General features: G+C 43.8%; 1 protein-coding gene across 7 annotated transcripts in view; it reads left to right on the top strand.

Annotated features, from left to right (window-relative positions):
- GTF2I (general transcription factor IIi) overlaps positions 1-12,510 on the top strand; it is a 91,860-nt gene that overhangs the window by 49,126 nt on the left and 30,224 nt on the right. For all 7 annotated transcript variants that reach the window (XM_075014002.1, XM_075014001.1, XM_075014004.1 and 4 more), the window contains 2 exons: positions 3,388-3,453; positions 6,950-7,133. In XM_075014002.1, coding sequence (XP_074870103.1) covers positions 3,388-3,453; positions 6,950-7,133 — 250 coding nt within the window. The remainder of the gene's footprint in view (positions 1-3,387; positions 3,454-6,949; positions 7,134-12,510) is intronic.

The following is a 12,510-nucleotide window of genomic DNA, read 5'->3' on the forward strand; positions in this document are numbered from 1 at the left end:
AATGCAGCACGGGGGATTATTGATGGATTTGCAAAAATGGCATTCCTACATTGTATTGAGACTATTAGTGGGACCCATGTGTCAATTATTTGCTCCTTTAGACTTCATCATCAGAAAAAGGTATTTGTCCATGGTGTGTTACAAGATCTGGTCAATCATTGTAGCAGGTTCATCGATACCAAATTGCCAGGAACTGTAGAAACTCAGCCCTGCTTACTTCTGTGAAAAGAACTTTTCCTTCCAGGACAGCTATGAACATTAATGGTGTTGTGATTCCTCTTGTCATTCTGAGAAACCCAGCTTATCTTCAGCTTCCTGGGTTTCTGAAAGCTTTTACGGGACGCATGAAAGGAGAAGGATGCTGTTTAACTATACTCTTGAGTAGCTGTGGCACAACTGTGGAATGTACTTTTGAAAGCTTGAAGGGAAAGTGGAAGGCTGTATCTATACTGGAGAGTCCTGTTGACAGAAGGGACCTTCTGTCGACATAACTCAGTGGGGCATCTGCACACACAAATCATTCTGTCCACGGAGTCTCCATAGAACCATGTGTTCGCCTTGGCAGTGTTAGCCCTCAAAAACTTGAGGCATAACACTTCTATGGACAGAGAGGGCTTCTGGTTGCTGTGCAGCTCCGTTTGCAGAGCTGCCATTCTGCTTTCTGTCACCAGAGGGCAGTGTCGTCTGGTACTTCTTTAGTCAACAGAGCAAGTTGTATATAGCAGCCGTCTGTAGACAGAAGTTCTGTTGAGTTTTCTCTGTCGACTGTAACTTTTGTCAACAGATGCTCCTAGTGTAGACACAGCCGAAGTGTTTTGCATCCTAACAAAACCAGTTACTCGTGAGCAATATTTATCCCATGAGATAGGTGCTTACTGTGTTTTGTCTATCATCTGTGAGAGCAAGGGAGAAATCCTCATTGATGGATGTGTGGTGGAGGTGGAGAGATTTTTTTTCTAAAGGTTATTGAACTGCTAGGTGGGGTCTCTAAGATGCCACAACTGGTTGGAGAAACAATGTGAATGGAAACATGGTGCTCCTACTTTGAAGTCAGATTGCAATGCCTAGAAAATTACCATATTTTGACCAAATAATGGTATGAGTTTGCATGTGCATGAGAGAGAGAACTTTTTATATGGAAGTTCATGTTTTTATGGGGTGAAGGAAATTTCCCCACTGAGTTTCTCATGTTAAATGCATCTGTGCAGAGATGTACTCTTCCACATCAGCTTTCAGTTGCTCAGATAATTAAGACCCCGTATCTGAAGGCAGTGGCATTTCATGTGGGAGGGAGGACAGAGAAAAGAACACAAGTAGATACTGGTCTCCATGTAAACAATAGGTTGATATATTCTCATTTTTTGGAATGCCGTTGCCATCTGCTCTTTCCAGTTTGGGGTGTGCTTGAACACTTTCCATTTTACTTCCTCTTCCTATAGGACCTTCATATCAGTGCTGACTGGGAGCATGATGGGTGATGGAGAGGGGAAGGGAACATGTTAGTGGTTTCACGTGTGCCTCTACAGGCAACCTTACTGGAATATGTTACTCTTAGGTGTGTTCCCAGTAGGCAGGGGAAAGCTTTGTTCAAACTCAGCAGGGAGCTATGCAGCCCTATTGTTTGTTGGGCTGTTGTTCCCATGATCTAAAATGGTCCAGGAGAGGAAAGGAAATGCCATCTATCTTGGCAGTCTCAAAAAAGCTGTAATGTTTGCAGTGTGTGTGCCAAACATTGCTTTCAATTCAGTTTTTATAACTCATGCAGCTCAGGAGCACTACAAAATAAGTAGACTTCTATAGTAATTGGTTTGAAACCAAGGGGTTAATGTTGAAGGTCTGATTAAAATTTGCCAGGAATGTTTTATAATCCCTAGGCATTTTGAAATGTCTGTAACCTAATTTTAGAAATTGATGCACTAAAATGTAAATGTAGCTAAAAACTCAGGCCACTGATTAAAGTGTGAGTCACCATATTTTTTTCTGAAGCTTTTCCGCCTATTGTATTGGCCATTACAATAAACATATGCATTGCCGTGTGTCAGTATTTTCTTTTAACTCCTGCAGTACCACTGTCTTGGAGGGTGATAGGCCACAGAGGGAGAATCACACAGGTAGGGGATGGATAGGATGAGTGGCTCGTTTGGCCAGTAATTGTAGAATTTTGCTATTTCAAAATTGGAATGATCAGGCTGGCTTAAAGTGGGAAGTCCTAGCAGAAATTCCTCTGTGGATTGCTATGTCCGCAGCAAATTGATTAGTATGGGGTGAGATACCAGATAATTTGAGAGAGAGTTTTTGTGTGGCCACAAGGGCATTTAACTTGAAAAAGGTGCACCTTATCCTTGTCTAAGCTTGAAATACATAGTGTATCTTTTGACATCTGAGAAAGTACATGTACATACATACATACATACATACATACCGGTTTTGTTATAGTCTTGAAACTGAATCCTGTATCTCATTTTATATGAGAGAGTGATTTTCAGTAAAGGAGATGTAATGGCTAAACATATCACTGACTTTGGGCCTGTAACTAGGGAAGTCAGAAAAGCCTATTCTACGAACAGGCAACAAACGGTGCTTATTAATCGCTAAAAGCCAGCCAGCAGTTGGTACCATCTTGGGGAAAAAAATAGTCTCTTCTAAAGGTATTGAAATGATATGAAAACAAGATGCTATTTCTATTACAAAACTTAAACTGTTTAAAAATTTGTTGTTGTTAAATTGAGTTTTCCATACAACACACAACTAGATTTGGATAACTTGTGTGTCTTGCAGTCTGCATCTTCTTTCAGAACTAGGAATTTTATGGATGACTTGCAAATCCAGTCAACAACAGAACTTGAGCAAGTACTGGATTAATGAAGAGGATGGCATGATGCCTCCTGACCCATGTAGTTTTACAGATTTGCGCCAAAACAGCTTCATATACTCGTGTGAGCTTTATCACGTTTTTCTAACTAAGCTTCTCAGGCTCTGGATTTAAATAGCTGCTGAAAATTTGTCAATAGCTGCTGAAAATTGACTTTACCCCTGATGGTGGTGTGATCTGCTGACTGAAACATCGAAGGAAAAAAACATTTTTGGACTAATTTTAGCCCGTTTTGTCCTTTTAATTTTTTAAAACTTGGTTTAACATCTGCACAAGTTATGGAGGTAATCTTCAACATTTTATTCTATCCTATTTTTGATGTAAATGTATTTTGAGATGTAGAATGTGTACCAGACCCCCTATACATATATTGAGATGTAGATTATGTATCACACCCCCACATGAATCTGTGTGCATGAGATCTCTAAAGACATACTGTTTTATTTCAGAATTCAGTACCAAAACTCTCTTTGTAAAGGCTGCATCTCTAATATGTCCTCCATTTTTCCTTACAGAGAAATGGAATGCCCGAATTACAGACTTGAGAAAGCAAGTTGAAGAATTGTTTGAAAAAAAATATGGTATGTGTTAACAAACTCCTTTCCAAACAATTGCCTCTAGCCCTTTGACAGCGGAAGTCTCAACTTTTTGGCATGCATCCTGTTGTTGGCTCTGGAACATGTCAGGACTGATAACACCGAAAGGTTTAATATCATAAAAGACTGATAGGTGGGGAAAATAGCTCTTTATGTACACTTTAGTGAGGATTTTCAAACTTGGGTGCCTGAGATTAGGTATCTAACTAATTAACTTTAGTTTTCAATCATGCAGGACATTCTGATTGCCAGTAAACTCTAATATTAGGTATTTCCATTTGAAAGTTGTGATTTTACTGTGATTAAGCTTTCTAGCAATAAATCAGGTCCTTATGTAAAAGTAACATTTAGACCTGATGTCTTAGGCGACCTTCCTGTTGTAATTATTTACTTTGCTGTTGTGGATGGCGGATAGTTTTTTAAATAAAACAACAATTATGTGATTCCTAAAAGGAGAAGAAGGCATGTGTCCAACTGTGAAGCCAGTTTTCATGTGTTGCAGGCAGAATCATTTCTGTGTATAAGAGCGGACCAATTGCATTTGTCAAGAGAGGGACACAATGTTATGGTACCTACATACAGTTGAAAAATGGCAGTGTCTTTTTGGATGCACTTCTAAGCTAGAGTTGTGACCATTTCATCATTCAATGTCTAGGGTCAGCTTCTGAGTTGGCATAAATCTTCATAGCACCATGGAACTCAAATGTAATGGCTAACTGTGTTGATCTGAGGTCAGTGGTACTACACAGATGTAAATCTGCTGAGAATTTGGCTTATAATACCAGTTTTGCTATGGAGGGGAGTTGTAGTCCCAGTGACACCATTTAACTTTGAACTGAATGGTTGCATTTAGCTTCCCTGAAAGTCTCGTATCCTTTCAGTTGGTGAAGGACAGTCTTGCTGCCATTTCTCTGAATTGATACTTGAGATTGTGGTGTATGCTTGCAAATATGCCACCTTGTGTTCTAGAAGTGGCTGCATTTCAGTGAAGGTTAAAGTAAATTCCGTATTTAATTCTGTCCTCCTGTATACAGTTGCCTACATTTCAATGAGATTTTGATATCCACAACTGAGCCTATTCTTTGTAATATTACTCAGGATTTTTAAGTGAACGGTCCTTTATGAAATGTCAGTCATTGTTATATACTAGTGACACTTGGAGACTTTTTGTATTTGCATGTAAAGTAAATGTACAAATGTATTACAGTGTGAACCCAATTCCTTAGCTGGTGAACACAGAAAATCTAGTTATAGTAGAATTTTGAATACCAAAACTTGTAAGGATACAAATCAAGAAACGTCACTGCAGACTGTACTACTGATTATGTCTTTGCTCTGTCTGGAGATAAGAGAATCTGCTAAATATTTTATTGATTTAAGAAAAATAAAGATTTCCTCTTGTAAAAACTTACCTGTTGTTAGTTATTTATTTAAATAGCATTCTCATTATTATTTTAAAGCTGTTTTTGATTGCTGCTTTGTAGTGATCTGACTTTTCAGAATTTTGGTGATGCACCTTTATCTTTGTTTCCCTATGGCTATTTGTCATTTATGAACACTTTTTTCCTTCTGAGGTTCTTCCCTGGGGTTTGTGATGTTTCTCACCACTCACCCACTGAACTGCTTTGCAGACCTCTAGGATTGTAGTAAAACGTCCCTAATGAAAGATTAATATAACAGATGGCAAGTTTCAAGGGTTGCTGTGACACTTTCTATGGAGCTCATGTCTGAATATGCTATTTCCTAAAAAATTTTCCAAATGGATCTTTGTCACTACATGTATACAGTGTCCCATTCCAGGTTGGGCCTGTATGTATAATAAGGTTGAAACCATGTTGCACAGTTTTCTTCCTTTTTTGTAACAGTATTCATGTCAGAATATTGGACTAATACACATTATTTTCAAAATTTCCTCTTTTGTATAACTTGCATATTGAGCTGCCTGAAATAACAGTGCTTTCTTTCAAGATAGGAGTTCAAGCAATGTGTATTTGAGGGTATTTAAAGACACTAGATTGGCTCTTCCACCTAATAGATGTTACTGATCATTTGGCGTACAGCTAATTAGACTATATTTGAACCCCGCCTATGTCTGTCTGTCTGCCTCCACACTGAATTATGTCATTTGAGAAAGTGCCGTGTCCACCATACACTTACAGAAGTCATTAACACAGCAGAGATTACTCTGACATAAGCTCAGACTGCTACCCTTCTATCCCATTTTAATTAGGAGGTCACTTACTGAACCTCATCCTGATTCTAACTTTAAAGGGAACGGGATCAGGCCAATTATGTGAAATCTCACAACTGGATTTTTTGCAATGCCTAAGCAATACAAGGAGTTAAGGAAAGAGTTGCAACTGGTCCCTTGTGCTCTTCCTTTCTTTCTTCCTTCCTTCCTTCACTGCTCTTGTAAAATGTGGTGTTTGCAGTATAGACTGTATGAAGCATCATGTCTTGATTTGATATATACATATATAGATAGAGACATAGATATAGATCAATAGCGATTAAGTATGTAGTGTTGTTGTTAACTCTAAATTTCCTTCAGAAGCCTCCTGGTTTGTCTTGCAGTGTACATGGTCTCTTAGAAAGATGGTTTCTTGGTACACTGTCTACTCTCAAATATGTCACTTAAGTCAGTGAGTTGTATATGCAGTTTCCCCAAGGCAGATTTTGTTCCACTGAAATGCATTCTCCGTAGTTAATCTTGCTTCTAATTTTCATAGCTAAACCTCAAAGAACAAAACATACCAAATAGCTTGCTAGATGCTACAGAGTACTTGTTGCTTGTAACCTACCCAGTACAAGGAAACTAGTTCTCTTTGTATTCACAAACCATCACATTTATAGTCCATTTTTTACCAATGTCTTATACATGTGATTGATATTAATGTCCTTCTTGTAAAGCATACTGAAGTCCATTGTCCAACAATGCTGGTAATGAATATGCTTTTGGTTTTGTATTTTTAAAGACTGGCTGTTTTTAAGATCACATTTTCATTCTTTTTCCTTGTATGAAATGTATTGTTCCTGCCCTGAAATAACATAGTCCTTCATGACACAGTTCAAAAGACTGGAAGCCAATTATAAATTACTGAATATTTTTACCATGTTGGCAAACTTGTAGTTAGTGAGTTAAAAATGTGTTTGGTTTGTAGTTTAGATACTTTTACAAGGCACAAGAAAATAAAACCAAAATAAGACGAAACCTTTACATGTGCAGTGTCTGTTACAAATTTTTTGCTGAGAAGTGATGAAAGAGGAAAGCAGAACACGTGTGTGTGTTAGAGAGAGAGAATTGAAAAAGTTCCTACTCTAAATAAAGCATGAGTAGAATTATTAGATGATTAGAAGTGATGTTAAGCATTTATTGTCTGTTTATCTACTTGTATTTATATTGTTCAGATTAGCGCCAAGCACGTAGTTGAGATAAGGTAATGAGCTATGCTAATGTGTTTGTTTTCCTTTTGTCTTAAAGCTCAAGCTATTAAAGCAAAAGGTCCAGTCTCTATCCCATATCCACTTTTCCAGTCTCACGTGGAAGACTTGTATGTGGAAGGACTTCCAGAAGGAATTCCATTCAGGAGACCATCCACCTATGGGATCCCACGCCTTGAGAGGATCCTACTTGCCAAAGAGCGGATACGGTTTGTGATTAAAAAGTAAGGACTTGTGAATTTATTTTCTCTTCTGCATGTTCCTTTCTTCGTACTGTACTCTACTCTAAGCAAAATTCTTCACCATCTCTTGAGAATTTCCAACTTGATTACTACCAACAGATAGTTCTGCAGTGTTAGTAAGAAGTAGTCTTTTCTGTCAAACCACCAAAGCATTATTTAGACATGGATAGAGGTAGGGAAAATGTCCCCAGAATTTACTTGAGTAAAAGTACACCTGCTGGTCTGCTGAGGGTGGGAGGTGTAATTAAGTGAAAGTCAGAGTCCCTCTGGAAACCTGCTTAAGTAGAAGTACAGAAGTGACACATCTTAGTTGTACTAGAGTCTCCAGAAGTGAACAGCAACTGACCTGTGGAAACCCATGGATACTTCTGGATACTTGAGTGAAAGCAAGCAGTCTATCCACCTACCCCTTCCAGAAGGCTACGTCAATAAAATAGGAATTTTCTCTCATTTTAAAAAAATAAGTTACAAGTAAATCTCATCACAGTCAGGCTAAACCTACACTTAGTTTCATAAAAATGAATTAATGGCTCTAGTCTCTCCTGCCAAACTATCAGTTTGCCCTTTCTAGAAAATTCTGGGCTTTCAGTTTGTTTCTCTGCAGACTAAAGTTGCACGTGCAAAGAAAGACACAGTGTGAATAGGACTGTTCTGTGCTTATGTGGCATTGCAGCTGGGCCAAGCAAGGCAGAGGAGTTTGAGGTTATGTCTACACTAGAGCAATGCATTGAGAGGAGTATCTCTCGGAAGACAGCTTCTGATAAAACTTCTGTTGATGGATTGTGGCCAGACTGCAAAGCGGATCGTAAAAGTGATCTGCTCTGTCGACAGAGATCAGCCAGACTGCCCTTCTGCTCTCTCGACAGAACGGCCCCTGGAACCACATCAGACAGGGTCGCATGGCCAGCAGTCCCTTCCAGGAGCCCAGCAAGGTTCAAAAGGCCCCTGTCCACTCCCCCAGACACCACCTTTGAGGAGCATGGCCCTGATAACGAATGGCCCACCTGTGCTTGCCCTCAAGGGTACTCAGGCAGGTCTAGAGGCACAGCTCCAGTTCCGACTGGACTGATTCATCATGGTGCAGTGGGACAACTAGCGGTGGCTCCAGAACTTCTGCATGCAGAAGGACACCTTTCTGGAGCTCTGCACCTGGCTCACACCTGCCCTCTGGAGACAGCACACTTGACTGCGGCCCGCCGTCCTTGTGGAGAAGTGGATTGCCATTGCTCTATGGAAGTTTGCCACCCCTGCAACAGCTACCACTCTGTCGGGAACCAATTTTGGTGTGGGGAAGTCCAACATTGAAACTGTCCTCATGCAGGTAAGGCACTCTTGGGCTTCTGGCCCTGCATGAAGGGTGGGGTGGGTGTCCCACCCAAAGGGGACTCTGAGGGAGCAGGGTTGGGGCTGTGAGGGGTGGGGTGTGGAAGCTGTCCTGCCCTCACGCAGACTTGCTGATGTGGGGGTGGCCTCATGGGGGGCACCTGGAAAGCTCATGGGGAGGGGATTGCAGGGAGCAGGGGACCCAGCCTGGGGACTAGGGGACCTCCCCCCACCTTGCCGCTCCCACCCCCCCCCTTCCCCCCGAGCCCAGGGACTCCTATAGACCCTGATGTGTGTGTTTGGTCCCCTCCCCTTGCAGGTCGTGAATGCCATCAGCACGCTTACACTGCAGAGAGTCATCCGTTTGGCAGACGTGGACACGGTCATGGGCAGATTCGCCACTCTGGGGTTCCCCAGCTGCTTTGGGGTTATCAGCGGGACCCACATCCCCATCCGTACCCCAGACCACAGTATGGCCAGTTCATCAACCGCTGCAGATATTTCTCCATCGTGCTGCAGGCTCTGGTCGGCCTCTGTTCCTCAATGTTTGTCAGGTGGTCAGGCTGGGCACATGACACATGGGTGTTCTGCAACTGTGGCCTCTTCTGGAGGATGGAGACAGGCATCTTCATCCCCGCCAGAAGCTGGTGGTTGGGGATGTGCACATGCCACTGTGTGCATCATGGGCAACACCGCCTACTCCCTCATGAAGCCCTGCACCAGGCAGCTGGACCCGAGCCAAGAGGCTTTTAGTGCCTGACTCAACCAGGCCTGGAAGCAGATTGATCGTGCCTTCTGGCCACCTGAAAGCATGCTTTCTCCTCACCCACCTGGACATGGAGGAGCACAGTGTCCCCCATTTGTGGAGGTGTGTTGTGCCCTTCACAGCCTTGTGGAGGGGAAGTGGGAGGTCTTCCCCCAGGGGTTGGGGGGTGAATGCTGCCCATGGCTATGAGCAGCCTAGTGCAGCTTCCATCCACCCAGACCCTAGGGGACAGGTTGCAGATCCAGGAGGCCTTAAGGGAGAGCTGCTCCCATGACCGCCAGGGACCCCCAGCGGGGTCTTAGGCCCGCAGCTCTATCCTGTCCCTACTACGACTCCTTCCTTGGCCCCCTCACCTCTCCCTGACCCCTCCCCAATAAAAATGGATGTGGAGGTGGTATTCAAATAAGTGTTCTTTTGAAATATGGATAAATAGTTTAAAAATAAGCGTTGTAATAAAAAGCCTGTGTACAAAGAGCAGAACCATTTGGCTATGTATGGGGTGGGCCGGGGAACATCAGCGCTGGGATGGGGAGCTTGGGTTGGGGGGTGTCAATCCATGCAGGAGGTGAGGGGCCATGACCCCGAGTGGTGATGGCCTCGGGGTCCCCTCCTGCTGTGGGTTCAGAGGGTTCCCGTCAGGGCCAGGTTGGGGCTAGGGGCAGGGAGAGGTACAGAGGTGGTGGGGCTGCAGCGGGGTCTGAGTCGGCAGGAGGGGCAGGCGTGCATAGCCATCACGCATTGTGGCAGAGATGCTGGGGAGAACAGGAGCATCTGGCCAGCAGGTGCAGCCAGATGCCAGTGCCTTGCCCATGGTTCCATGTACTGGGACAGCAGCATGAGGTCCCACTCAAGCCAGCCTGGTGAGGCTTGGAGCACACCCCATCTGTGCCCACTCCTCATGCCTTGGGTGTGTGACACAGGGCGTACTTACCAGAGGGACCCTCAAAGAGCTCCAGGAAGGACACCCTGCAGGGGCCTGAGTCCAGGACGATGATGAGGGCTCTGTAGCTGGCCTTGAGCCCGTGTCCACCTCTGGCTCTAGCGAGTGTTTGATCCCAGGATGCTCCTGGTCCTCCTTGGGCTCTGGCTGCGGGGGACAGGGGCGGAACTCTTCTGCTGTGTCCACAGGGGCAGGCGGAGGGGAGGTGTCGTTGCTCCCCAGGAGGCGATGGAGCTCCCAGTAGTAGGGGCAGGTAGTGGGTCCTTCCCCTGACATCCACTTGGCATCTCAGGCCCAGGTGTAACCCAGTGCAGTTCTTTGCCTTTTGCCTGCACCTGCTCTGTGGTGCAGGTGGGGTGGTCTGTGCCATCAGCTCTGCAGCTGAAGTTCAAGTTTTGATCTGTTCTTTTTTTCCTCTTCTTAGTCAAGGGGTCAATGGGGGAGTGTTCCTCACCCCACATGTCCAGCAAATCCTGGATCTTGGGCCTGATCCAGGAGGGAGCCTGACATTTTGTGTCCTGGGGTGGCTGATGGGTCCCTTGCTTCCTGGAAGGAGCAGGAGGGTCACCAGGGGCCTGGCTCCCTGCCATCTCGCCCTGCTGTGTTGTCAGGAGTGACTCTGAGGGTATGCAGACAGAAAGCGTGCTGCTGGGCTACTTCCATGCTCTCAACTTCCTGCCATGAGGTTTCTGGGGCTCTCTGCACTTTTAAGAGTGGCTCAGGGCAGGGAGCATTGAGCTCTGCTTGCTGTGGACAGGGTATCCCAAGGCAGGGCATTCCCCTGGTGCCATGGAGGACTTTTCGGTTGACAGAAGGCCCACTGGCTTTCTGTCAACAGATCTGTTGAGAGAGGCACTCTGCCTCATGGGAGAGCGGCAGAACGCTGTCGACAGAAGTGCTGCATTCTGGCCATTTACTGTCAACAGAATGCCTTGGGAATGTGGTCGCTCCACAGGTTCATTTGGTCAACAGAACTCAAGTGTAGACACATCCTAAAAGACTGTGTGCTAAAGACAGGGAAACGTAATTTAAGAGCAGATGAGGCAAAGTAGAAAGGAACACTGGAGTAGATTGGAAAGGAAAAGGGGAGACGTTATTCAGCTTTTCCTGTGGAAAAACTGTCTTGGCTTTGAGGTGTAAGAGAGACCTCATCTGAAGATATTTTGAAGCAATTTGTTTCCTGGGTGAAACAAGGAGACTGTGTCAAGTGTGAGCAGTGCAAAAAGGAGATACGGGGCCTAGTTGCAAAAATGGAATATCCTAAGGAAAACTGCTTTTTGGGGAAAAAATGAAGTGGGTAAAGATGTGGATATGTGTGAGGAACAGTGCATGTCAGCTGGTTAGTAATGGAAAAATTCACTTTGCTGTGCATCTTTCTTTAAGGTACTGTCTTTTAGTATAAGTGTGATAAATGAAGTAAATTTCCAAGCTTTTTGCTATTTTGGATGTTTCTAGAAAAAACAAGTTTTTCCACAGCAGTAGCTTCCTCTCCAGGAACAGAGAGGGAAAATTTTCATTGTTCGGTACTAAAAGCTAAAAAATCAACTGGAAGTTAAAAAAGCAGCAAAACTCATATTTCCTTTTCAGTCTGTAAATCAAAATGACAGTGAGAGATGGGAAGATGAGAGCTAGGTGTGGAAGTTTTAAGGACACTGTACATTTCATGTTGTGATGACTTGTCTGCTAGAGTCAATAAATGTTAAAATTTTGTAAAAGAATAGAGTTTGACAGCCGTCAGCTGGCAAATCAGGAGATTGCTGCAATTGCCAGTATGAAACATTTATGTAACATTTTAAGTTTTAGCTTAATAAAATATAAATGCTATTTTGTCTGTGTATGATTTAGTTCTTAACATTCCTAAGGTACTACTGCTGCATCTGTGGCTTCACACAGGTAAAGAGTATTATGTACTATTTTTCCTAAATTAATAAAAATCAGGTTAACTAAAATATTACACACGTTGCACAATGCTGTTCAGGTTGCAGTCTCTCTGGTCTGGCACTCTCAAGACCTCAGGGGTCCAAAGCAAGGGATTTTGCTAAATGTGGGGAGGTTAATGCCCCCCCAGTCCCTAGCTGCTCCCCCACTAGCTCTTTGACCGTGCCTCACTGCCACAGCTGGCCCCCATGACTCCAGCCCTGGCCCCCCACAGGATTACTGGCAGATGCTGGTGCTCCGGCCCCAGCTCTCTGGTCCAGGAAAATCCCTGGTCCTGCTGAATGAGATGTTGCCACGCTAGAGGGTACCAGTTTTAGGAGGTACAACCTGTACCGAGTTGTAAATTAACATATTTTAGTGTTCAGATTTGCACCATTGTTTAAGAAATATGT

The sequence above is a fragment of the Carettochelys insculpta genome, chromosome 19 (assembly GCF_033958435.1).
Source record: "Carettochelys insculpta isolate YL-2023 chromosome 19, ASM3395843v1, whole genome shotgun sequence".
In the NCBI taxonomy this organism is placed as follows: Eukaryota; Metazoa; Chordata; order Testudines; family Carettochelyidae; genus Carettochelys; species Carettochelys insculpta.